The 26,182-nt window shown below is 47.4% G+C and overlaps 2 protein-coding genes and 1 long non-coding RNA gene across 11 annotated transcripts in view; 2 read left to right on the forward strand and 1 right to left on the reverse strand.

Moving 5' to 3' along the window:
• NOD2 (nucleotide binding oligomerization domain containing 2) overlaps nucleotides 1-15,036 on the forward strand; it is a 39,117-nt gene extending 24,081 nt beyond the window's left edge. For 2 of the 5 annotated variants that reach the window (XM_023209912.2, XM_023209913.1), the window contains 6 exons: nucleotides 1,792-1,875; nucleotides 4,439-4,522; nucleotides 5,174-5,257; nucleotides 7,367-7,450; nucleotides 11,673-11,756; nucleotides 13,585-15,036. In XM_023209912.2, the coding sequence (XP_023065680.1) occupies nucleotides 1,792-1,875; nucleotides 4,439-4,522; nucleotides 5,174-5,257; nucleotides 7,367-7,450; nucleotides 11,673-11,756; nucleotides 13,585-13,657 (493 nt within the window). In that variant the 3' untranslated portion in view covers nucleotides 13,658-15,036. The remainder of the gene's footprint in view (nucleotides 1-1,791; nucleotides 1,876-4,438; nucleotides 4,523-5,173; nucleotides 5,258-7,366; nucleotides 7,451-11,672; nucleotides 11,757-13,584) is intronic. The other 3 variants (XM_023209915.2, XM_023209914.2, XM_023209911.2) reach the window with 2 other exon arrangements.
• Nucleotides 9,748-25,058, reverse strand: LOC116418510. 3 transcript variants are annotated; one of them, XR_004228568.1, is made up of 3 exons: nucleotides 24,859-25,058; nucleotides 10,871-11,808; nucleotides 9,748-10,308 (listed from the first exon to the last, which is right to left on the reverse strand). It is a non-coding gene; the product is annotated as an uncharacterized LOC116418510 (long non-coding RNA). The 3 variants fall into 3 exon arrangements; XR_004228566.1 differs by lacking the exon at nucleotides 10,871-11,808; XR_004228567.1 differs by lacking the exon at nucleotides 24,859-25,058 and having other exon boundaries at nucleotides 10,871-12,833.
• CYLD (CYLD lysine 63 deubiquitinase) overlaps nucleotides 24,268-26,182 on the forward strand; it is a 62,705-nt gene continuing 60,790 nt past the window's right edge. Inside the window, exons 1-2 of one of the 3 annotated variants that reach the window (XM_023209916.1) lie at nucleotides 24,268-24,335; nucleotides 24,975-25,054. The gene's annotated coding sequence lies outside the window, so the exon portion shown is untranslated. Of the gene's footprint in view, nucleotides 24,428-24,974; nucleotides 25,055-26,182 lie in introns of all 3 variants that reach the window. The other 2 variants (XM_023209918.1, XM_023209917.1) reach the window with 2 other exon arrangements.

Consider the following 26,182-nt stretch of genomic DNA (forward strand, 5'->3'; position numbering starts at 1 on the left):
TTTAAAATGTATGAATTGTTTTTCTCTAGAATTTTCCATTTAATATTTTTGGACTGCAGTTGAATTCAGATAACTGAAACCATAGAAGGCGAAGCTGCGGATAAGCAGGGGGCGGGGACTACCGTATATCATTGTAATTGAGAGCACAGGCTCTGGAGCCAGACTGCCCGAGGTTTGAACCTCATTAGCTGCATGACCTCAGGTCAGCCCAATGTCTGTGTGCCTCCGTTTCCCCTTCTGTAGAATGGGGGTAATAACCATGGCTACCTCACAGGCTGTAGTGATGAGCAAGCCAGTTAATCCACATGAAGGGCTACACCGTCTGGCAGGGGCTTTATATAGTAAGCGAGTGGCTGAAAGATGATGGGTGAATTACACAAGAACTCAGCTTGCTTCTCCTTATATGAGTCCGGTCCTCCAAGCAGGGATTCGATGTGCCACACATTTATTGGGGAAAAGTCCTAAGAGGGGAAGTGGGGAAGGGAGCTGGGGGAGGCTGGGGGATGTGTCCCTGAGTGAAGGAGAGAGGGAAGGATGGAAGGTTGAGATGGGGCACCTCGGACTTCAGTGCAGTCCTAAGACATCTTGGCAAGGCTGATGAGGAGTTCTTGAACCAAATTCACCCGGCAGGGGAGCCTGACGTCTCAGGCAGGGGCTGGCAAGTGCAGACACCTGGATGTTAGATTTTGGAGCACAGTAGCTGGGGCCCTTAGCTACCTCCAGGGAGCTGAGGCTGGAGACCTGAAAAGCGAGTTCTCCTAGCTGCCACACCCCTTCTCCAAGGCTACAGTAATATCTGCCTTATAGGATTGCTGTAAGGTGAGTGGCCTGAAGTTCCTTAACAGGATGAAGACGTGCCGGGCGCGGTGGCTCAAGCCTGTAATCCCAGCACTTTGGGAGGCCGAGACGGGCGGATCACGAGGTCAGGAGATCGAGACCACCCTGGCTAACACGGTGAAACCCCGTCTCTACTAAAAAACAAAAAAAAACTAGCCGGGCGAGGTGGCGGCGCCTGTAGTCCCAGCTACCCGGGAGGCTGAGGCAGGAGAATGGCGTGAACCCGGGAGGCGGAGCTTGCAGTGAGCTGAGATCCGGCCACAGCACTCCAGCCTGGGTGACAGAGCGAGACTCTGTCTCAAAAAAAAAAAAAAAAAAATGAAGACGTATAGTTATCCCAGGAAGCCTGGAGTTGCAGGTGAGAGCTCTGGGGCTTCTCCGAAGCTCTCCGAGGTGTCTGGATTTGGTTGCAGCAGGATTCTTCCTTGCTGGGATCTTCCCCCATCCCTAGCCTTGGCCCTTCCTCTCTCCTTCCTTCCTGGAAGGCTCAGCGGGCCCCACCCTTCTCTCCCACCCACCTGGACCTGCCCAGGGCTCTTGTGCAACAGGTAAAGCCTACCTGTAGCAACAGCAGATCTGGGAAGGCTGCAGAGGGCACGATGGGATCTGGATCGATGGTGGCTGAGGCCGGAGGGAAAGGTGTGACCCTGAGTCATCCTTGCTGTCCCAGGGAAACCACCTCCCAGGACAGCTGCCTACTGTGGCTCCTGCCAGGACTTGTCACACTGCTGTGCGAAACATCATCCCACTGCCTCTTTCCCTTTGCTGGGGGAAAACCAAGTTGTGGGAGCCGCTAAGTAAACTGGACCGAGCGGCAAGGGCACCTGCTGTGGCTGCTGCCTCCTGGGCAGGTCCTCAATGCTTTCTTCCTGTGTTTCACTGGCCAGGGCACAGATGGCCTGCCTCTTCTGGCTGCTGCTGTGTTCTCTCAGCCTCCTCTATATTGCCTTCCAGGCTGGGGAATAACCACATCACCGCTGCGGGAGCCCGAGTGCTGGCCGAGGGCCTCCGAGGCAATGCCTCCTTGCAGTTCCTGGGGTAGGTTGGATTCCAGAAAGAGGGACCTGCATGGAGGGGCTTGGGACTTTTGAGGATTTAGGAGTTGGTGAAACTCTTCAGCCAGGAGGCCCCAGAGGTAGCCCAGCTCCAGTGTGGCGAGGGGGGCGGGGCACGCCAGGGAAAGAGTGGGCGGCCCTTGACTGCCATCTTCACACTTGGTCTAGGCCTGACAAACAGGAAGTTTGGGATGTTGGGGCTAGGGGAGGGCAGTGCCCATGAGCTGGTGGCAGGAAGCCCTCTGGGCCTCTAGGGGCGCTAGGGCTGTATTTTGGCTGCATATTAAAGCCACTTGGGAGCTTCTAAACACTATTGCCAGGTCCCCCACCCCAGACTGATGAAATGCAAATATCTAGGTGCAGGGCTTAGGTATCAGGAGTTTTAAAAAGCTTCCCAGGGGATGGACATCCAGGGGTGAGGATCCCTGACCTAAGAAAGAGAAGGAAATGGGGAAGGACAGGAAGGCACCCAGGATAAGAGGGGGCTGTGCAAGGTCCTTCGGAGCTCTTGCTCCCTATAGGACCATGCTAGGGGCTGCCAGGGAGGGGTGTACCCCAAACTGCAGCCCCAGGGTGGGCTTCCTCTGTTTGCTAGGCACCCAGGCTTGCACCTGTGCTGTTCCCAGCAGCCGCTCTCCTATCCTGTCATGCCCTAGTATAAAGTGGGGTCCATTTGACAAAACTGGGAGTTTTAGAACCTGGGACTGTAGGAAGAGAAAATAACCTTAGGGCTTAAGTGTTCCAGCCCGTTTCACAGGGAGGCAAGTTACTCCCAAGCTCAGTTTTTTGTTTTGTTTTGTTCTGTTTTTTGAGACGTAGTCTCACTCTGTCGCCCAGGCTGGAGTGCAGTGGTGTGATCTCGGCTCACTGCAACCTCCACCTCCCTGATTCAAGCGATTCACATGCCTCAATTTCTCAAGTAGCTGGGATTACAGGGGCCCACCACCACGCCCGGCTAATTTTTGTATTTTTAGTACAGACAGGGTTTCGCCATGTTGGCCGGGCTGGTCCTGAACTCCTGACCTCAGGTGATCCACCCGCCTTGGCCTCCCAAAGTGCTGGGATTACAGGTGTGAGCGACTGCACCCAGCCCTCAAGCTCAGTTTGAGCCACAAATGAGACTATGTTGCTCTAGAAATCAACATCTTTTCCACACTGCTTTAGTAGCAACAGAGTCTAGAACAAAGGAGGCCACAACCCCACTGAACTCTCTTCTGCTTGAGGTCACATCTGCCACCTTGGGGGTGTTTACCTCTTTCAACACGTATTTATTAGGGTACCTGTCTGGGCCAGGCATTGTGCTAAAACCCCCAAACGCTGTCATATGATACAAAGTGTTCTGTAACTTGCTCTATTTTTTTTTTCTTCACAATATATTATGGGAATTTTTTTAGGTCATTATAACCTCTTTACTTAATTACCTATTTATTTATTTTATTAATATTTACAGACAGGGTCTTGCTCTGTCACCCAGGCTGGAGTGCTGTGGTTGCAATCATAGCTCATCGTAGCCTTGAACTCCTGAGCTCAAGCGATCTTCCTACCTCAGTCTCCTGAATAGCTGGGAGTATAGGCACACGCCACCATGCCTGGCCAATATTTTAATATTTTGTAGAGACGGGGTCTCACTAGGTTGCCCAGGCTGGTCTCAAACTCCTGGGCTCAAGTGATCCTCCTTCCTTGCCTCCCAAAGTGTTGGAATTGCACATGTGAGCTGCCTTGCTCAGCCTGACTTCATTTTTCAAAGAGCCGCAGAGTGTTACGTAATCTATTTAACTGGTCACTTTTTGATGACTATTAAGTTGTTTTCAGGTTTTTTGTTATTCCAGTGTCATATCCCTGGGGCACAGAGCAGTGCTGGCACATAGCCAGAGCTCAATAAATATGTACCTAATGAATGAAAGTGCAGTGGACATCCTAATTCAGCCATCCTTTGCTAACTTGTGCACATACCTGTCCAGGGTAGGTCCCTAGAATACAGTTGATAAGTCAGAAGGTGTGAGTTGGGCCTTCTACACCTGGAAAGGGATGTTTTCAAACTACAATGAGTCAGAGGAGGATGGCCCAGAAGCTGAGGGTGTTGAAGCTGCTGGTGTGGCGAGGTGTTACGAAGAAGCAAGAGATAAAGAGCTTTGCAGAAGAAGCGTTAGACTTTGTTATGGGCAGGTACTGGAGGGTAGCTAAGGATTTGTGGGTGGCAGTTACCAGGAAGCTGAGCTAAGTGTCAGAAAAAATGTCACAACTGTAAATTACTCTTGTCAGTGAGCTCCTGTCCTTAAGGGTTTGGGGCTGGGTAGGCCTCTACTATTCTCTAAGTCTGTAATGTAAAACCACTGAAAACTCTTGGGTTAAGTTCGGCCATCCCACCCAAAAGATGGAGACAGGTCCACTTTGCTGGAACCAGGAGCCCCAGGGAGGCTACTCTGGGATTGAGTGGTCCTGCCCCTCTGGCTGGGACTGCAGAGGAAGAAGGACTGTTAGTTCATGTCTAGAACACATATCAGGTACTCACTGACACTGTCTGTTGACTCTTTTGGCCTTTTCAGATTCTGGGGCAACAGAGTGGGTGACGAGGGGGCCCAGGCCCTGGCTGAAGCCTTGGGTGATCACCAGAGCTTGAGGTGGCTCAGGTAAGCTTCAGAGTCTATCCTGCAGTTTTCGTGGAGAGATCAGGTAAAGAGGGAGGAACTTGGGCCAATTTTGAAGGTCTTTGAACTTTATTTCTACCCCACAATGTTAGGCAATGGAGTAAGGAAAAAACACCATTGGATTTCAAGACAGGACACTTGAGTCTTTCTGGGTGACTTTGGAAATGTCCCTTGTCCTCTCAGGGTTTTGATACAGTATCTGTAAATTGAAGATATTGGGCTGGATCAGGTACATTTTATCTTAAGGACCAATTCCAATCCATTGGTAGTGGCTGCCCAGTGCACCACATTAAGAAGAATTCTAAGGCTTCACCTGGGCTTAAAGAGCACTGTAATCAATTAGTGATGTCTAAAAAAGGCAAAAAACAAAACAAAACGAGCACTGCAATCAATTAGTAATATCTAAAAAACGTTTAAAGAAAGAGCACTGCAATCAATTAGTGATGTCTAAAAAGGGTAAAAAAAAAAAAAAAAAAAAAAAAGAGAGAGAGAGAAAAAGAGCACCACAATCTATTAGTGATGTCTGAAATGGAGCAGACCAGGAGAGCACCATGAATATTGTCCTCCATAGGTTAGTTCATCTCTGAGGTCCTTCCCTGCTCTGACATGCTTTTGTTCTATGGTTACCTCCAGCCTGGTGGGGAACAACATTGGCAGTGTGGGTGCCCAAGCCTTAGCACTGATGCTGGCAAAGAACGTCATGCTAGAAGAACTCTGGTGAGTTTGGGAGATTTTCTGCTCTGGGGAGGTGGATCACAATCTCTGTTGATCCCCTGGCCTCATCCATAGGAGCAGTTGTGTGGACAGACAAAGGTCAATGATTGAGTGATTGACTGATTGATTGGTTGTGTTTGTCTTTATATGTACTGAGTGGTAGGAAGCTTATAGAGCCTGGTATGTACATGCTAATTTTTTAATTTAATAAAATATATTGGTTTGCTGGTTTGATGACTGCCTCCACATGGCATAAGTGTTAACAGCACAAACTCTGGAATCAAGCAGGCCATGATCTTAGGCAAGTTAAATAACAATTTCAGAATCTCAAGTTTCATGTCTGTAAAATGAGGGCAAGAATACTTCCAACCATAGAGGATTTTTGTAAGAATTAGATAAGGTAGTGCCTGTGAAGACCTTAATATAGTGCCTGGCATATTTGTAAGTGCTCCATAAATGTTAAATTAGAATAGTGGCAGGGTTGCTACTACTATTGCTGCTGCTGCTGCTGCTACAACTACTACTAGTACTGTGACTACTACTAATAATAAAGTTTTGTTATTTTCAAGTGAATTTGAGTTCCTAGGAGTACTGGGTATTCAAGTCATAGGTCACTTTGGAAGGTGTAATGGAGTTTTGATAGTTGAAAGAGGAACCATGAATCATGCTTATACTGTTGACCTGAAGCAGATTCTAAGTTTCTCATCCTTTAGATGTCACTAGTATAGTTTTCTGACATGTTCTGGGCAGTTTCAGATTATGTCAGGGAGATAAAATGCTGAATGTTTGATTTTCCCAGGAAGCAGAAAGGTACTGCAACATATGGGCACTGACAGAAACAGATTTTGTGGATGGACCTTGGCTGTTGCAGGGCTTACTAGCTCTACTAAAGTATGATTGATTCTATCCTGACTGGATTTTGCCACTTGGAATTTCTTAGTAGAGGAGAACCTTATTGTGAGAGCATCAGTTATGATTACTGTTAAAAGAAAAACTTCAGGCAAATTAAATTTAGCAGAGCTGATTTGAGCATACAGCAATTTATGAATTGGGCAGCATTCAGAACTGGGAGCGCTCCACCCAGCAAGGTGGGCAAGCAGTATCTATAGACAGGAAAAGGAAGTGATGTACAAAACAACTTGATTGGTTGCAGCTGGGCACTTGCCTTATTTGGGCATGATGTGATGAGGCATTTTCCTTATATGGACATAGTCTGATCAGCTGGTAGGCTGTGATTGACTGAAGCCTGGCTGCTGTGATTGACTGAGACTTAGCTGTTTGTTACAAGGATATATTGTTAGGTTGCAGTTTGCCACATAGGAACTCAAAGTACGGAGGCAGTCTCAGGCCAAATTTAGTTTAACTACATGTTAAGCTGCAGGTGACAGAATACCTTCATCTATAGAGGTTTAAACAAAGAAAGGGTTTATTTTTTCCTGTATAGGCAGCTGGAAGTAGGCAGTGTAGGGTTTGTACAGTGGCCACAAGAGGCCAGGAGGGGTCTCAGCTCTGTCTCATTATCTTTCTGTTCCATCATCCTTAGCCTGTGACTTCATTCACATGGTTGGTTGCCTCATGATCACAGGATGGCTGCTCCAGTTGCAGCACTACTTCTGTATTCCAGGATTCAGTCTATATACCAGGGAAAGCCATCTGCGTTTCTTTCCTTTAAAAAGCATTCCTGGAAGTCCCACCTGTCAACTTCCCCTTATGTATCAACCATGTGTATGTCACTTGACCAACCCACGTGTATGTTGTTTGACCAGCCCTGGCTGCAATGGAGAGTAGGAAATACAGTTTTTTCACCAAGTGCATGGCTGTCCAAATGAAATGAGACTTCCATTAATGAGGAAGAAAGGAAAGATGGATATTGGGAAGCTGGGGGATGAGGGAACTTATTACATAGAGAGCCCTTGGAGTGAATTCTCTTGCAAATATGTCCCCGGAATTGAGAATCCCCACAATGTACTTTATCTGTTCTTTCTTTATCCATGAGTTTGGGTTTTCAGATGTTGGATTTCCTATAAGGGGGACATGTGAGTTCATCTTTATTGACATCATCTTCCATAATCAACGTTATATCAACTGGATTTTCTCTCTTGTTCTCACCAGCCTGGAGGAGAACCATCTCCAGGATGAAGGTGTATGTTGTCTCGCAGAAGGACTGAAGAGAAATTCAAGTTTGAAAATCCTGAAGTAAGGAACCCATAAGCAGGAAACAGGACAATAATTGCTGATCTTTGGAAGGGGCATTTCTGAATAAGAATACCGCTGGGGTAACTCACGTGTGGTGGCCTGGTAGAACAGCTTGCCCTGGTCTAGGTGGACAAGGATTCCAGTGCAAGTTGTTTATCTGGGAGGTGATCCCAGTAAATGCTGATAGGAGAGTGGTGAAGTGAGATGGGAAAGCGAAGGTAACCAATAAATGAGAGTTATCAAGAGAGTTATCAATGAGGGAAATTGGAGCTCAGTACTCTGGGGCACTCCTGGAGCCAGTGCAGAAAACACCTGGTCATCTACCCAACCAATGGGCAAGAAAGCCATGGCATTTATCCACCAACCGTCTGTCCTTCCTGTGTTGACGTGCGCTCATGGGGCACTGATTCTCTAGCACTTCTAGCTCACCCTCACCCAGCACAACATGCTTCTGGGGTCAGGATAATGGCCTCAGGCAGAGAGTGGCAGGTCTTTTCTGCAAGCAGTGGCTAAGGAGGTGATGTGATGGGGAGCATTGTGGCCTCCTCCAGTGGCTGACTCAGTGGCTTGGGACTTGTGCCACAAAGAGATGGACAACTGAGGTGAACATGAACCCACCTAGTGACCATCATGGGCTTGTCAGGGTGCTCTCTGAGGCTGATGCCGAAATTCCTATTTCAAGGAGACCTCAGGAACCCCATCAGATGGCTCCTTTGGCTGGAGGAAAGTGGCATCTGCCTAGGCAAATGTGGTCCTAGGAAAACGCTTGCCTTTTAGAAACAGACAGATAGCTGCCTCTGTGAGTGCCAGCTTTGCTGCCAGGCTGCTATCTACTCTGGCAACACTTGTTTGTGTTGCTTTCACAAGCTAGGAAATTTCCAAATATTTGGTGAAAACACTTCCACTAATCATTTGGGTGGAAGTGGGCTGGGAAGTTGGGGTGAAGCCCAGTTGTTGAGCCAGATGCCAGCTTTGCACTGAGGGTGGGCCTTTGTGAATACCAGGCTGATTATTGACCAGGTATGGATATGGCAGTTTTGTCTTCCCTCCTTGTCACAGCCTTACTCCACTTGATCCAAGTGGATGCCGGGCAATGAGGCTGGGGTTTGTCCCATGCCACCCTGTCATCAGCCTTTTTATTCAGCATCCTAAACTATATCATCCCCCACAAAAATTGAACTTCTGATATATCGTTTTTTAAAAAGAGAAATGCCTGCATCTTTCTTTTCCAGGCTTAGTTTCTGCCAAGAGTTGGTTAAGAGTCCAGGCTTGCCGGGTGCAGTGGCTCACACCTGTAATCATAGCACTTTGGGAGGCTGAGGCAGGTGGATCACCTGAGTTGGGGAGTTTGAGACCAGCCTGACCAACATGGAGAAGCCCCATCTCTACTAAAAATACAAAATTAGTCGGGCGTGGTGGCACACATCTGTAATCCCATCTACTTGGGAAGCTGAGGCAGGAGAATCACTTGAACCCAGGAGGTGGAGGTTGCCATGAGCCGAGATCACACCATTGCACCCCAGCCTGGACAAGAGAGAAACTCCATCAAAAAAAAAAAAAAAAAAAGAGAAAAAAAAAATAATAAAAAAGAGTCCAGGTTCTAGAACCAGACAGCCTGGGTCTTAGCCCTGCTCCACCATTACCAGCCAGTTCTTCTTGGATGAGTGCCTCAGTTGCCTCAAGTGTAAATGGAGATACTAGCTGGACCTTCATTACAGGCCATGAGCATTCACTGAGAGAATGTAGGTAATAAAAGTAAGTTGTGGGTTGGAGCAAAAGTAATTGTGGTTTTGGACCATGATTTTTAAATTATTATAACTAGGCTAAAATACATCTTTATTAATCAAAATAGGTACCATTGCAATAAACACATTTTTTTGCCAATAAGAAATAAGTTTGTTTATTCCTGTAGCATAAAAATTCATGCTTTGGGATTTGACAAACTCTTGGAAAGCATTTTCTGCATCCTGCTGGTTGTAGAAGCATTTTCCCTGCAAAAAGTCGAGATTCTTGAAGAAATGGTAGTCAGTTGGCTAGAGGTCAGGTAAATATGGTGGATAAGGCAAAACTTCATAGTCCAATTCATTCAACTTTTGAAGCTTTGGTTGTGTGACGTGCAGTCGGGTATTGTCGTGGAGAATTGGATCCCTTCTGTTGACCAATGCCTGCTGCAGGCGTTGCAGTTTTCAGTGCATCTCATTGACTTGACGAGCATACTTCTCAGATGTAATGGTTTTGCCAGGATTCAGAAAGCTGTAGGGGATCAGACCAGCAGCAGACCACCGGTGACCATGACCTTTTTTTTTTTTTTTGGCACAAGTTTGGCTTTGGGAGTGCTTTGGAGCATCATCTTGGTCCAACCACTGAGCTAGTCCTTGCCAGTTGTATAAAATCCACTTTTCATTGCATGTCACAATCAGATCAAGAAATGGTTCACTGTTGTTGTGTAGAAAAAGAGAAGATGACACTTCAAAATGATGATTTTCTTGGTTTTCACTCAGCTCATGAGGCACCCACTTATCGAGCTTTTTCACCTTTCCAATTTGCTTCAAATGCTGAACGACCATGGAATGGTCGATGTTGAGTTCTCAAGTGGTTGTAAGAAGATCAGCTTTGATGATTGCTCTCAGTTGGTTATTGTCAACTTCCGATGGCATGCCAGCACACTCCTCATCTTCCAGGCTCTCGTCTCCTTTGCAAAACTTCTTGAACCACCACTGCACTGTACGTTCGTTAGCAGTTCCTGGGCCAAATGCGTTGTTGATGTTGTGAGTTGTCTCTGCTGCTTTACGACTCATTTTGAATTGGAATAAGAAAATTGCTTGAATTTACTTTTTGTCTAACATCATTTTCATAGTCTAAAATAAATATAAAATAAACAGAAAGTATTAAGTCATTAGCAAAAAATCATAAAGTGAGAATTGTGCATTAAAATGATGTATAACATAACCACATTTATTTAAGAATGTATTCCAATATCAAATGGCAAATTTCAACAGTGCAAAAACTGCAATTATGTTTACACCAACCTAATAGAAGCTCAACAAATACTGGCAATTACGATTAGCATTGCCTTAGGGTCAACTTGTAAGACGTTCCTAAAATTGTGGGAAAGGGGGAAGACCTGGAGTGGACATTATCGGAAGGCAAAGCTATAAGCAAAAGAGCAACATGGGAAACACATGACTCCTCTGTTACTGTCCCTGGCCCTATCCTGTCTCCCCTCCCTGTTGTCAGCTACCTCATATGTTCTGTAATCTCTGTGTCTGTGCCCTCAAAGACCCCCCTAAAAATGGAAATATTACTGCTCATTGGTTATTTTCTATCAACTAAGTACTGTATTAGTCCATTTTCATGCTGATGATAAAGATATACCTAAGACTGGGCACTTTTTGAAAGAAAGAGTTTTATTGGACTCACAGTTCCACGTGGCTGGGGAGGTCTCACAATCATGGCGGAAGGTGAAAGGCACGTCTTACATGGCGGCAGACAGGAGAAGAGGGCTTGTTCAGGGAAACTCCCTTTTTTAAAACCATCAGATCTCATGAGACTTATTTACTATAATGAGAACAGGATGGAATTCAATTATCTTCCACTGGCTTCCTCCCACAAAATGTGGGAATTCAAGATGAGATTTGGGTGGGGACACAGCAAAACCATATTGAGTACTGTGCAAGTGTTTTAGGTTTGCAGAGAGTGGTGGGTCTTCCCAGCAAGCAGAGTGTGGGGAGGTAATGCAGGGACTGGTGGCTGACTTAATGGCCCGGGACCCATGCCACAAGGAGATGGATGGTGGATGTGAACAGGAGCCTGCTTACACCCATCATTAGATTCTTATGCTTGATGACACAGGCACTCTTTTAGGACCATTTTACCAGTGAGGAAATTAGAACTAATTTGCTCAAGATCAAAAAAGTCGTGTAGGTGGGATTTAAACCCAGGACATCTAGCACTAAAATTCAGGTACTTAACTACTATACTAAGGGAGTGGCTACTTAATTTGATAAACTCATCTAGTGAATGGAAGAGAGATGGGTACATTTCACTGACGGTACTGAGCCTTCACTGATGAGCTCATTGGGAATCTCAGACATGAGTGGGAGGTGTCTAGGGGACAGGTGGGCTTCAGTGGGCTGGCTAACTCCTGAAGTCTCTTTAACTGGACAGTTTCAAGAGGAAAACCAAGAATCTTTGAAGCTCACCATTCTATTTTCTTCTCCAGGTTGTCCAATAACTGCATCACCTACCTAGGGGCAGAAGCCCTCCTGCAGGCCCTTGAAAGGAATGACACCATCCTGGAAGTCTGGTAAGGCCCCCGGGCAGGCCTGCTTTAGCTCTCCGAGCCTCAGTTTTTCTATCTGTAAAATGGGGTGGTAGGAGAGAGGAAAATTTCGAGGATCCTGATTCTCACATTCAGGGAGAATGATTCTGCATGTGAGGGATCTAGTTCTCTGTCTAAGAAGTCTTTACATCTTTAAGTGGGAAGCAATGATTTCATTTTTAAACCTTGACTATTTATTCAGCAACTTCTCTGTTCTATGAGATAGTGTAGGAATGGGGATGTGGTTGAAGAATGAAAAGAAAAGTCAGCTCCTGCCCTCCTGGGAACTGCATCTGCCTTCACAGGTCAAAGATATTGGATCAGACCTTCTGCGGTTCTGAATGGAGGTTACACAGGTTACGAGCAGGTTGCACAGTGTATCCAATTCTCTATAAGAAAGCCATAGTCCTTCATGTATTTGAAAAAAGCAAGAATTGCATTCTTGACAGATTCTTTCGTTGCCTTAAAAAGAATGGCCTTGGGAGTCTGGGCAGCTGGGTCCAGTGTTGTGGACTTTCTCTCTGCTGAGCCACAGCTTCAAAGATTTGTTCTTATTTCCAGGGATCTATTTCTCAGACAATAAGTAAAGGTTTTCCCTGGCCTAATGTGCTATCAGTGAATGTTACTATGTATGTTCCAGGCACTGGGCTAGAGACTAATATTTAAAAGCCAGGACATTTCCTATAAAAAATCTGTATCTCAGGGTTTTCTCAAAAGAGCTGGGAACTCTGGAGGCCCATTCATGATTCCAGTAGTTAACGAGAGTACAAGAAGGGCTAAGTCTTCTCAGATGGGCAAACCCACTCTGGCTGACTACAGATGAACCAAGCCTATTGCCTTAGACCAGGACACTTTGGCAACTCATTCCCGTAAGTGTGTCACCCCTGCTTTAAATATGCAGGCCTTGTCTTCTTTCAAAAAGCATACAAGGCTGCAGCAAATGCAGATATCAAATGATGAAGTTAAAAACAAAAGCTTTGCTGGGCGTGGTAGCTCACACCTGTAATCCCAGCCCTTTGGGAGGCTGAGGCAGGAGGATCACTTGAGGCCAGAAGTTCGACATCAGACCTCTTCTCTTAAAAAATAAAAAATTCAGCTGGGTGCGGTGTAGTTCGTAGCTACTCGGGAGGTTGGGATGGAAGGATCCCTTGAACCCAGGAGTTCAAAGCTGCAGTGGGCCATGATTGCGTCACCGCACAGGCGACAGAATTAGATCCCGTCTCTTAAGATAATAAAAAATTTAAAAGTGACTTCAAAAATCTATGCTGTGATGGAGAGATTTTTCCTTCTGTAGGATTGTGACATTTCTGTGGCCTATGACATCATCAGGTTCTGGGCAGAGTGTAGGTTTTCTGTTTCTTTGTTTTTGAAACCATTGCACAGTCCTAAGAAACATCACATTCTGTGTCCTGGGCACCAGCCAACATCAGGTTGATATTTTAAGGGATCTGATGCTATTTGCTGCCTGTTGATGGAACTTGGGAGGGCACCAGGGTTTGCTCATTGCATTCTTGACAGATTCCCTTGTTGCCTTAAAAAGAATCACTGGCCTTGGGGAGTCTGTGGCTGGCTGGGTGCAGTGTTGTGGACTCTCTCTCTCTCTGCAGAGTCATGAGCCTTGTTCAGAATGCTTCATGAGCTGCCCTGGTTGACCGAGGGTAAAAACGGCCCTGACTTCCCTGCAAGACGCACTGCAGCTGGGCCAGAGGGTCAGCCCATCCCAGGCATGGGTTTAAAAAGTGGAGGCTTTTGTTTGAAAGCCCTGCTCTAATTTTGTCCTCACTCAAACCTCTGTTCACTTGATCTCCTTTAGGCTCCGAGGGAACACTTTCTCTCTGGACGAGGCTGACAAGCTTGGCTGCAGGGACACCAGACTCTTGCTTTGAAGTCTCCGGGAGGATGTTCATCTCAGTTTGTTTGTGAGCAAGCTGTGAGTTTGGGCCCCAGAGGCTAGGTGACATCTGTTGGCAGCCTCTTCAAAATGAGCCCTGTCCTGCCTAAGGCTGAGCTTGTTTTCTGGGAACACCATAGGTCACCTTTATTCTGGCAGAGGAGGGAGCATCAGTGCCTCCCAGGACAGACTTTTCCCACGGCTACTTTTGCCATCGACTTCTTCCCAAGATTCAATCCCAGGATGTACAAGAGGGACAGCCCCTCCTCCGTGGTATGGGGCTGGCCTCTACTGATCCTCCCAGGCTTCCACGTGGGTCAGTGGGGCCCATGGATGTGCTTGTTAACTGAATGCCTGTTGGTGGAGAGGCCTGGACTATCACAAAAGACCCCTTCCCACTGCTCTGATGAAGAAGAGTACACAGAACACAGTTCAGGAAGCAACTTTCTCCATGTCTCAACTCATCCATCCAGGCCATTCTCCATCACTGGTTCCTTCCCTCCTCCTGGACTCCTGCACACGCTCCTTCCTCTGAGGCTGAGATTCAGAATATTAGTGACCTCAGCTTTGATATTTCACTTACAGCACCCCCAACCCTGGCACCCAGGGTGGGAAGGGCTACACCTTAGCCTGCCCTCCTTTCCGGTGTTTAAGACATTTTTGGAAGGGGACACATGACAGCCGTTTGTTCCCCCAAGACATTCTAGGTTTGCAAGAAAAATATGACCACACTCCAGCTGGGATCACACGTGGACTTTTAGTTCCAGTGAAATCAATTACTCTTCAGTTAAGCCTTTGGAAACAGCTCCACTTTAAAAAGCTCCAAATGCAGCTTTAAAAAATTAATCTGGGCCAGAATTTCAAACGGCCTCACTAGGTTTCTGGTTGATGCCTGTGAACTGAACTCTGACAACAGACTTCTGAAATAGACTCACAAGAGGCAGTTCCATTTCATTTGTGCTAGAATCCTTTAGGATGTACAGTTATGGATTGAAAGCTTACAGGAAAAAATTAGGCCCTTCCTTCTAAGCAAATGTCTTCCTGGATTATTCAAAATGATACATGTCGAAACCTTTGTAAATTGTCAGATGCTGTGCAAATGTTATTATTTTAAACATTAAGATGTGTGAAAACTGGTTAATATTTATAAATCACTTTGTTTTATTGTCTTAAGTTTATACTTTTATAGACAACATGGCCGTGAACTTTATGCTGTAAATAATCAGAGGGGAATAAAGTATTGAGTCAAAACAGCCATCTTCCTTGTGACCAAACATTTAAAAATATTCTGGCCAGGCACAGTGTCTCACTACTGTAATCCTATCACTTTGGGAGGCGGAGGTGGGCGGATCACCTGAGGTCGGGGGTTTGAGACCAGCCTGACCAACATGGAGAAACCCCGTCTCTACTAAAAATAGAAGAGGTTGCAGTGAGCCGAGATCACACCACTGCCCTCCAGCCTGGGCAACAAGAGTGGAACGCCGTCTCGAATAAATAAATAAAATACAAAATAAAAATATTCCTAAAGCTTATCAAATTTTAAAGCACAATTTTCTACTTGAAGGGGGGAAAAATGATATTTTCAACCCAATCTTGTATAGCTTAAGGCAAAAGCAATTCTTAGAAAATAGCCAGGCAATCAAAACACTTTTGGCTTCAGTTTAGAAAAATTTAACCCCGTGGAGTTTTCAGCTGTGCAGGAGCCTCCCCGTACCCAGCCTAAAAGGCTGCAACACATGTGAAAAGGCCCCTTGGCTGCCCTGCATTCCCTCAAAGTGGCACCAGGAGTCTTTAACAGGAGAAAGATGGAGAAGGTTTACCTACGGCTGGCTCTCCACAGTGAGCAGCCTCTCAAGCAGGCCTTGTGTTAAAATAATGCTTAGCTGCGTTTAATGAGCAAGGGATCAGGTGGTCGCCCAGCAAGGTGAAATGCTACTTCCTTGAAATTTCTCTTTAAATTTCTCTTATAAGGAAACTGCGATTGCATTTGTGCGTGTCTGGCTCGCTCGGTGTTGCGGCATCTCCCTGGACCCTGCGTGGGAACGTGTCAGTGGGTTTTCTTTGTGATTGGTGCCGTGTTCTGCCCAGACCATTGTTTCTAATATAGCAGATCAGGAGGAAGGTAGCGATGAGTCTCCTTTCACTGAGGTGAACCCACAGCAGCCCATTTGCATAGCACTATATTGGGTTGTCAGTTTGTCATCTTTAAATTCATTCAGCAGTGAGGCCAGGCATGGTGGCTCAAGCCTGTAATCTCAGCACTTTGGGAGGCTGAGGCAAGTGGATCACTTGAGGTCAGGAGTTCAAGACCAGCCTGGCCAACATGGCGAAACCCTGTCTCTACTAAAAATAGAAGAAGAAAAAAATAAGTTAGCTGGGTGTGGCAGCGCATGCCTGTAATCCCAGCTACTTGGGAATCTGAGGCAGGAGAATCGCTTGAATCTTGGAGGAGAAGGTTGCAGTGAGCTGAGATCATGCCACTGCACTCCAGCCTGGGCGACAGAGCGAGACTGTCATAAATTAATTAATTCATTAATTCAGCAATGATTTATTAACCAGTTATATAAGGACGACCAGTGGATGGACAAAACAGACATGGTCCTCAAGGTGCTCAGGTGAGGGTAGAGGGAGAGGCAGGCAGAAAACAAGTCAGTTGAAAAAGACATGAAAAAGTCTTCAGCCAGGCACTGTGGCTCATGCCTGTAATCTCAGCACTTTGGGAAGCCGAGGCAGGCAGATCACTTGAAGTTGGGAGTTCGAGACCAGCCTGGCCAACATGGTGAAAACTCATCTCTACTAAAAATACAAAAATTAGCCGGACATGGTAGCAGGTGCCTGTAAACCAGGTACTTGGGAGGCTGAAGCAGGATAACTGCTTGACCCCGGGAGGCAGAGGTTGCAGTGAGCTGAGATCACACTACTGCACTCCAGCCTGGGCAACAGAGCAAGACTCTGTATAAAAAAATAAAAAAAATAAAAAAAAAAGTCTTCAGGCTGTTGAGGGGCTGGTCCGAGACAGGTTGTCTGAGGAGGTGCCAGGTAAGCTGTGTCCCCAAGAATGAGAAAGATATGGCCAAGCAAAGAGTGAGAGGGAAGAAGGAAGCATTCTAGTCATGGGGGGACAAGCAGTACAAAGACCCTGGAGGGTGAAGGAGCCTGGTATGCATGGTAGGCTCAATAGTCACTCCCGAAGATACGTAGATTCTAATTCCCGGGACCCTGGGAATGTTGCCTTACATGGCAAAAGGGACTTTGGAGGTGGGATTCAGTTAAGGGTCTTGAGATGGGAAGATTATCCTGGGTTACCTGGATGGGCCTTAAATGCAATCACAGTTTCCTTATAAGAGAAATTTAAAGGACAATGTAAAGCAAAGTAAATATGACACCAGAGAACAAAGCAATGTGATCACCAAGTAAGATGCTACACTCCTGGCTTTGAAGGTGGAGGAAGGTGCCATGAGCCAAGGATTGCAACTCTAGAAGCTGAAGAAGACCAGGAAATAGATTATCCCCTAGAACCTCTGCAAGGAGCATAGCCCTGCCTGCCTTGGCTCCAGACCATTTTGGACTTCTGGCCTCCAGGACTATAAGGGAATAATTTGTGTCATTTCCTGCAGCAGCCGTAGGGAACTAGTACACTATGTTGGAGGCAAGCTAAGGGAAAGGTGTCACTAGATGGGTTTGCAGAGGTAGGTAGGTCCAGTTCAGGAAAGGTGTCACTGGCCACAGTCAAGAATTTGGTCTTGATCTTGGAATAACATCAAGGCCTTGGAAAGTTCTAAGCAGGGGAGATGTGAACCAATTTACAGTTAAAGAAGACCTTCTTTGCTCCTGGGTGGAGATGGGACAGGAATATGTAGGGGTGGGCATGGGAGGCAGAAGAAGTGCGGAGGCTGCCTCAGAGCTATTGCAGGTGAGAGGCGGTTGGCAGTGGAGGTGGAGAGAAGCGGATGGATTCCAGAGACATTCTGGAGGTAGATTCCCAAGAGCCTACGAATGGGTTGGATGGGAGGGATGAGGGAATGGCAGACATCAAGGATGACTCATAGAATTCTGACTTGAGAAACTGGGAGCCTGGGAAAGTTGGGTAGGAAACCAGTTTGGAAGTGGGAGGGAGTTCTGTTTTGAATTGTCAAGTTTGAGACACTGAAATGGAGAAGTTAAGTGGAGACGTCAAAAGATGGTGTGAATTTGGAGCTCATGGGAAAGGTCACAGCCAGAGGTAACAGCGTAGGCGTCCTTAGTGTCAAACTGAGAATGGGGCCCTTGAGTCTGGATGACATGAGCTAGAAAGAGATTATGGAGAGAGAAGAGGTCAAGAGGGCCTAGGTAAGATGGTACTGATATGGTATGTGATTCCTGGTAGAGTTCAGAGTAGGAGAAATTCCCTAATTTTCAGAAATCCAGCGGATACCACCAAAAGCCTCCTGGGCCAGTGTAGGGAACTAGGGAAGTAGGATTCTTGATTGTAAGCTTCTCTGATAGGAAAGTTACCTGAAAGGTACATGCTCATGGCCAGAAGTTTATCCATGAGCAGACAGATTCCAGTTTTGCAGCCAAGAATACATAATTCTCATGCACAGAAAAACAAGGTATTGAGCAGAATTTTAAAAACAGCCTCAGACTTTCATAATATTCACCACCATCCCGGAATAAAAAGGACGCCAATCTGAGGGCCCTTCCCTCCCCATAGCACCAAACAAAAAGCTGAAATGAATACATCCCACAGAAAGGTGAAAGGTAGAGTCATATTCCAAGCGGCTGAGCTGAGACTAACCCTTCATTCCATTATTGTACCAGGACAGCTTCAAGTCTCCTTCTTCACTCGGGTGAGTGGTCCAGCCCAGCGTGTGAGGCGCCCAGTAATCAGGGCAATGCCTGGCAGTGCCTGGGCACAAGAGAATGCGCTGCCTCAGGCCCTGGGTGGAGGGTTCCAGGTGAACTGTAAGGTCATAAAGGACATTTCCCCTGGAGAATCACAGGCGGAGATCACAGCAGGGAAGACCGGCAATCCAGGCTCTTTGATTGGCTTCCCTTGGACAGTTTTTTTCCCTCTAAATTTAATCACAACCTATTCTTATTTCCTGAACAATCCACAGATCCAGTCCCCTAAGCATCACCACTCCCCTGATCACTCACCCTGAAAATGCTTCTTTTCAGGAGTGCTACATCTCTTTCTGCTTTGTAACAACTTATCTCTTGATATCTTCAGTTCCACACCCCCTTGCACCCCTCCCTCTCTCCTCCTCTGCCTCCACCCCCAGGAAACAAGGGGTTCCCTTTGGGATCCATCCTTGCCTGGGTTACTGCATCAGTCTCCCTGTTACTGCGTTTGACATGAGGCGTGAACCTATTAAAACATAAGTCAGATCAGCCACTGCTCTGATGTAAACCCTCCAGGACTTCTTGTCTGGTGCAGGGTAAAAATCAAGGTCTTATCTGACTTGGACCGCCTGTGTCCTCTCTGGCCTCCCCTTTGCCACTCACACCTCTTCTCTGGGCTCCAACCTCACTGGCTTCTTTGCTGTTCCCTGAGCATACCAGGCACATTGCTGAGGACACCAGGCACATTGCTGCTTCCAGACGTCTGCACTCACCTGTCCCCTCCTATGAGAACACTGTTCCCTGAGACGGTGGTGTGGTTGGCTTCTTCATTGCCTTCGGGTCTTAGTTCAAATGCCACCTACACGAGGTAGTCCTTCCCTGAACAATCTACCTAAATAGCAGTTTCCAATCACTGCCTACCCTCTTTTGTACTGTCTTCTGTGCATGGGCTACCTGACATGTGGTCAGTTTTTCCTTCCCCTAGAATGTCAGCTTCTGGAGAACAGGAACCACGCTCAGTGCAGTGTCCTCAGAGTCTACAAAGGTGCCTAGCACATAGTAGGTGCTCAATACATATTTGTTGAATGAAGGATCCACTTTCTTTATTAAAGGGGGCAGAAAATAGAAGTTGGGGCAGCTTATAAGAATGAGTCACCCTGGCCGGGCACGGTGGCTCACACCTGTAATCCCAGCACTTTGGGAGGCTGATGTCAGGAGATCGAGACCATCCTGGCTAACACGGTGAAACCTCGTCTCTACTAAAAAATACAAAAAATTAGCTGAGTGTGGTGGCGGGTGCCTGTAGTCCCAGCTACTCAAGAGGCTGAGGCAGGAGAATGGCGTGAACCTGGGAGGCAGAGCTTGCAGTGAGCGGAGATTGCACCACTGCACTCCAGCCTGGCCGACAGAGCAAGACTCTGTCTCAAAAGAAAAAAAAAAAAAAAAAAAAAGAACGAGTCACCCTTTCTCTGACATCGTTTGTGTCTCCTTCCTAAAGGAGGAAGATTCCCTGGGACATGGAACAATCCCTAATGCATCAACTGCCCAAAACGGGATCCAGATGTAGCAGAGAGTTCCCTTTAATAAAGAGCTTTCTGTGTGTGTTTTAAAAATCAAACATAGAAATTATTTGTCATTGATACCAGCAAATAGCTCAAATGGGAGAGCATGGATTTATAGTTCAGCTGGATTAGTTTAAAGATGATTAAAGTAATCCCCTTTATCTTATCAAAAAGAGCTTTTAGGTGGTCAGAGTAAAAGTCCTCAGACAGAATGTTCAGTCGCACTTGGAATTTCCCTTGCCTAAGAGATAAGCACATCTCAGAGATGGAAGACCTCAACCTGTCATCCATGGATCAAAACACTGTGCTGGGCTACCATGGAGAAAGCGCCTGTGACGTATCCTTGCTTGTGTGGATACCTGGTCCAGTTAGCCACTTGGCCCAGTGTTCATTCTGAATGCCCATATTCACAGGATTGGTGGGAAATGGCTAGAACCATGGGAGGTTGGATGGACATCTGGGAGTTGCCATTTACTAAGATGGGAAGTGCAGAGGGATTGCAGGGGGTGCTGGTGGGGAATATCAGGAGTTCGCTTCTGGCTGTGTTGAGTGGAGATGCCCGGAAGGTGGTAGGATATAAAAGAGACATCAAATTTGGAGAGAATGCAAGTAGGAGGTACCCCGTGGTAGACACTGGGAAGCATGGAGCAGAGTCTAGTCAATAACCACGACTGGTGCCACTGAGCAGGTTCCCTTGAGTCCTGACCATATGTTACTCTATGTCCCATGCCCCTACCAGGCTACCTGGAGTTTACCATCCTCTGTGGGGAAAACTCCATTCAATTCAATAGTTTTATGTTAGGTTCCTGCTGTATGCAATGACAGAACGACATAAGACAGCTTAGTGTCAGTGTTAGGTCAGGCACAGTGGCTCATGCCTGTAATCCCAGCACTTTGGGAGGCCAAGGCAGGAGGATCTCTTGAAGCTAGGAGTTCAAGACCAGCCTGGGCAACATGGTCAGACCCTCATCTCTACTCAAAAGAGAAAAGTTAGCTGGGCATGGTGGTGTGTACCTGTAGTCTCAGCTACTTGGGAGACTGAGGTGGGAGGATCACTTGAGCCCAGGAGACGGGGCTGCAGTGAGCTATGATTGTGCCACTGTACTCCAGCCCGGGCAACAGAGTGAGACCCCATCTCAAACAAAAAACAAAAAAACAAAAAACAAAAAACAAACAAACAAAAAGAACCAGCATTATGTTCCCTGCAAAACCCTTCAAAAGCTTCCTATTGCTCTTGGGATGGAGAACAACCCCTATCCTTGGCTCCCAAGGCCCTTTTGTGCCCTCATTGTCTGTGCTCTGCCTCTTCCAGTTTCTTCAACAGGTCGCGCACTTTCCTGTTCCCTATTTCTGGTGTGTTCCCCCTCACTCCTGCCTGCCAGTTATTTTTCCCATCTCATCTCAAAGGTGACTTCCTCAAACAGGCCTTCCCTGAGTGGCCAACCTCCCTTTAGGCATGCTCAGAGAGATTCTTCTTCTGAGGCTTTACCACAGCTTTAGTTAAGTAAGTGATCATCTAATGAGTATTTTAGTTTGCCTTTTTTTGCCAGAGGGAGGGTGGTATCTCTCTTGTACACTGCTGTTTCCTGGTACCTGCTCAATAACTCAACTGCTAGTTCCATGAACCCAGGACCAGGTTGGAAGGAAGAGGCTGTGGGGTGGTGGTTGAGAGAGGTCATTAGTGAGGGCTGGAGCCTCTGCGAAGACATGTCTGTAAAGGACTTTGACTAGGTCCTCCATGAAGGGAGGATTTGGAAGGCAGAGAGGATGACCATTTCAGTTGGGGAATCCATTTTTAACAGAGATGGAAAAGAGCCTTGGCTTGGAATCAGGGTCTCGGCCCATCTCCTGAGTGACAGGGGGCTAATAATTTACCGTCTTCGGGCCTTCATCTCCCATCTGTAAAGTGAGAGGCTGGTTTACCAAAGACTGCAAATAATAGCACCATGACACTATCTCCCCATCTCATCCCCTGGCAGACATCTCTCTTCCCTGTGAGCCTGAATACAAGTTCAGAATTAGCTTTAACGCAATGTTCTAGGCAGCCATTCCCAATTGATAGGAAACGATAATTGAGATAAGCCCTATTTGTCAGGCTTGACTTGGATGAAGATCCCTTAGATGTTGTCAGGCCCTGGCACTGAGTCAGTGAACATATGACAGGATAGACCCTCGGAAGAAAGCCCTATGGAAGTAGAGACCTCAGCAGCACCAAACGCCATCAACAGAAAGGACACAAAAATGGGCCGGGCACGTTGGCTCATGCTTGTAATCCCAGCACTTTGGGAGGCCGAGGCAGGCAGATCACTTGAGGTCAGGAGTTTGAGGCCAGCCTGGCCAATATGGTGAAACTCTGTCTCTACTAAAAATACAAAAATTAGCTGGGCATGGTGGCAGGCGCCTGTAATCCCAGCTACTTGGGAAGCTGAGGCAGGAGAATCTCTTGAACCTGGGAGGCGGAGGTTGCAGTGAGCTGAGGTCCCGCCACTGCCCTCCAGCCTAGGTAACAGAGCAAGACTCTGTTTCAAAACAAACAAACAAACAAACAAAAAACCCTAGCAGCAACAACAACAAAAACAAAAAGAAGGGACCTGAAAATATTCCAGTCCAGAGTGGCAAACTCAAACGCCTTAAGGGACCAGTGGATGTAGATCATGCAGATAAGAGAAGTGGTCCCAGCGGTAAACATGAGAATGTTTGCCTTGCCTAAAAGGACTGCAAATCTCTCTCCTTTACATTCTTTTCTCTTTCCTCCTTCTTATTGTATGGGTTAGGCAAAACCAAATTTCAGCTGAAATTTTCTTCCAGACAGTTGGACTGTGACCTCTGAGTCCTTCCAGCTTTATTGGAGAAAAAAGATGTAGAGGAGAACGGTGTTGCCTAAGGCCACACAAGCCAGGCCTGTTGATTTCCAACTTATGGCTTCCTTCGGCAGTGTGGTCGTGAAGCTTGGAAAACAGGAAGATGGGGTGACAAAAGAGGGACAGGAGTAGAAAGAGGCTTAGGTTTTCAAAAGATGCTCATTTCATTTTGGATGACTATGGCAGGGAAGAGTGGTGGCCTGTCTACTGCTACTGTTACTCATCACTCATGTGACTGCTTTTATGTATTCATTGGTTTAAATTCCCTGGATCTCCAGAAACATGTTACTTTCCACTGGGGGAAATTTGTGTCATGGTTAAACACACACACACACACACACACATGCGCGCACACACACACCCCTCCTCCTTTCTCAGTGTTAATCACCTTCTCCTATAATTAACACTTAAAATGTCAAAGGAGAAGAAATTAATTAACAGGAGTATCCAGTGCAGCAAGGCTCTGGGACTGATTATAAAAAGCACTTCCTTAAATATTTTGAGTACTTTTGGGAATCAGAAGCCTCCCTTCTAATTGAAAGATCCTTAACTACACCCTAAGTCCTGGCTGGTGGCCAGGGGTGCAGGGCTGAGTGAGGCGGCGTGTGGAAATCCCTTCTTCACCATCCTTGGGAAAATTCCCTCCTAACTGGGATAGGTGGCAACAGAGGTTCGGAAACAGCAAGCGTTCCAGGCTGAATCTGCCGGGGAGGAAGAGATGAACCTTTCCTGAGTTGGTACTGCGTGCCAGAAACTTTAACTCAGTATTTTGCCACAATCCTGTAAGACAACCGATACTATGATCTCCATTTTACAGATGAGGACATTGAGGCACAGCGTGGTTGTGACTTCCCCAGGTCACGCAGCCACTGAATGAAAGCGCCAAAGATTCAAATTGAGTTCTGATTCTAAAGCTTTGCTCTCTCACCGCATCCCGGAATCCTATTCCTAACCTTCATTTGGACTCTCAACCCAGCCCAAACCTAAGCGTCTACAGTTTTGACAGCTGAGGCAGGAGCACGGGAGGTGGAGCTGGTGACAGCGCAGCGCCCCGCCCCGCCCCGGCTCCGGCATCAGCCAATGGTGACGCGGCATCCACAGCCTTTTGCCCAATCAGCTTGAGCTTCCCGCCTCCATCCCCGCTCTTCTCCGCCCCGCCCCTCCGCTTTCCCTTTGGTTCCACCGAGCTTGACAGAGCGGAAAGTCCCTTCGGCAGGCGCCGGGCCGGCAGCCATTGGAGGAAGGTCTGTCACAGGGAGGCCCAATCAGGGCCCGCTCAAGAGGGCAGCTCGGCCTGCGATTGGCCAGCGCGACGTCTGCCCCCTCCGCCCCCGCTCCCTCCCTCTCCTCTGGGCGGTTCGGAGGCGGGGCAGGTGGGGGCGGGCCCAGGTAGCAGGTTCGGCTGCGCGGGGGCCGCGCGTCGGAGGTAAATACTAGGGCGGTGGGTGTGGGGCGCCGGGGCCGGCCCGGGACGCAGGCTGGGGAGCCGGGGCGAGGGGCGACGCCCCGCCGCCCGAGGTTAGTGAGTGAGCCGGAGGCGGGCGGCGGGCGGCGGGCGGCCGGATCCCCTCGGCGCAGCCGCCCGGCCTCAGGGCGTCCGGAGCCACTGCGGCGACCGTCGGGCCCTCGGCGCCGGCCCGTTAGTTGCTCGGGCCCGAGCCGGCCGGGCCAGTGGGGTGCCGAGCACGCTGACGTCAGCCCGGGCTTCCCCACCCCCGGGGCTTCCCCATCCCCCGAGGCTTCCCGGGAGGGCTCCGAGTCCGGGGAGCGTGCGGGGTCGCCACCGTCGGGACTCTCGGAGGAGAGAGGACTTGGGGCGGGAGTCGCGCGGGACCCTGTTCCCCTCCTCGCCTCCCACTCCGTTTACAGATGGGGAGACTGAGGCACAGGCCGTTGGCTGGCCCCGACGGCCACGGTTGGCCTCAGGAGCCCGGGGCTGTGATTCCTACCGTCCGCGCCGCGGGGCGTATGCAGCGATCGATTTTGCGGGTGTTGGTGGCTCCCGTCCAGGAATCGCAGTCGGGGTTCTGGCCTCGATAATGGCGTGTTCTGCTTTTTCTTTCAGTTTCCCCCTTTCCAGGGTGAGGATGGTTCTACACAGCCACCTGGAGTTCCTTAGTTGAAAGGTGCGCCCTGTTGTGACAGGTATTCTTTCTCTATGTTTTTCTTTTATGTTAACAATGGTGGGGAGGGGGGCGGGGGGCGGCAGTCCCGGGAGCGGGGCGGGGGAAGTCATGAAATCTTGAGGAAGATGGTGTTGAGTTTGGTACTCAGCTGGGTCAGCTGCCGGTTATTCATGCACTTGGCATCGTTTCTCTTCCACCCCTTGGCATTTGAATGTTTTAGGATAGTTGTCATCTTCCAGCCACCAAGCCTGTGGTCTTGCAATCTCCCAGCCCCCATCCATCCCTGCCACTTTCTTTTCCCCAGTTTTTCCTGGAAAGTTGTATCCTTAGCTCAGCTAAGGAGCATGCCTACCTTGCTTTTGAATTCGGGCTAATTAGAGATCTTAATAAGATTGTTCATTTTGCAATCATTGGCTCTCAGAGAAGCACCCAGGCCTTGAGAGGGTGTTCATTTGAATGTTGGCTTTCTACACACCCCCTCATGCTCCAAGTAGATTGAATGGCCTTAAGAATTTAGCCTGCCATTCCCCGCTGAGTAGTGGGTGGATTTGAACTAGAACAGTATTAGGAGAAAATGATTTGCTGGAAATTCTTATTGAAGTTCATGTACTCTGAATGTTGATAACACCCAGAACATTCTCTAATATTCTGCTGCAAAACTGTATAGTATTCTTGCAAATAAACCTTCCTTTGGGTGGTAACTTTTGTGAGAAGCAGATAAGGCTTGTTGTATAAAGCAACAACTAACATTAAGCAGCAATAATTTTTGTAGTCTGGCATATCTAAACTGTGGTTTGTTTGATTTAAGGAAGTCTCCAGCACAAGGAGAGAGAAAGGAATACTTACGTTGTTTATCGAACTATTAGTATTTTGTTCCTGATTTTCACACTATGATCTTAAATTAGTTTTTTTTTTTTTTTCCATTGGTTGAACAGAATTTATAAGTACATACATGCTAGTGAGGCTCTAGGAAGCTAGTTTCAAATAAACCTCAAAACAACTTGGTTTCGTAATTGTGAAATTTTCTGTATTTGTTTCTTATATGTGTAACAATGAAGTGGTTTAGCATGATTTCATTTTATCCAGAGAATTAGTGAAGTTTTAGGCAAAATTCATTAAATGCTCCCAATTCCTTAGTCTTTTTCTC

Source organism: Piliocolobus tephrosceles, chromosome 17 (genome assembly GCF_002776525.5).
Source record: "Piliocolobus tephrosceles isolate RC106 chromosome 17, ASM277652v3, whole genome shotgun sequence".
Lineage (NCBI taxonomy): Eukaryota > Metazoa > Chordata > Mammalia > Primates > Cercopithecidae > Piliocolobus > Piliocolobus tephrosceles.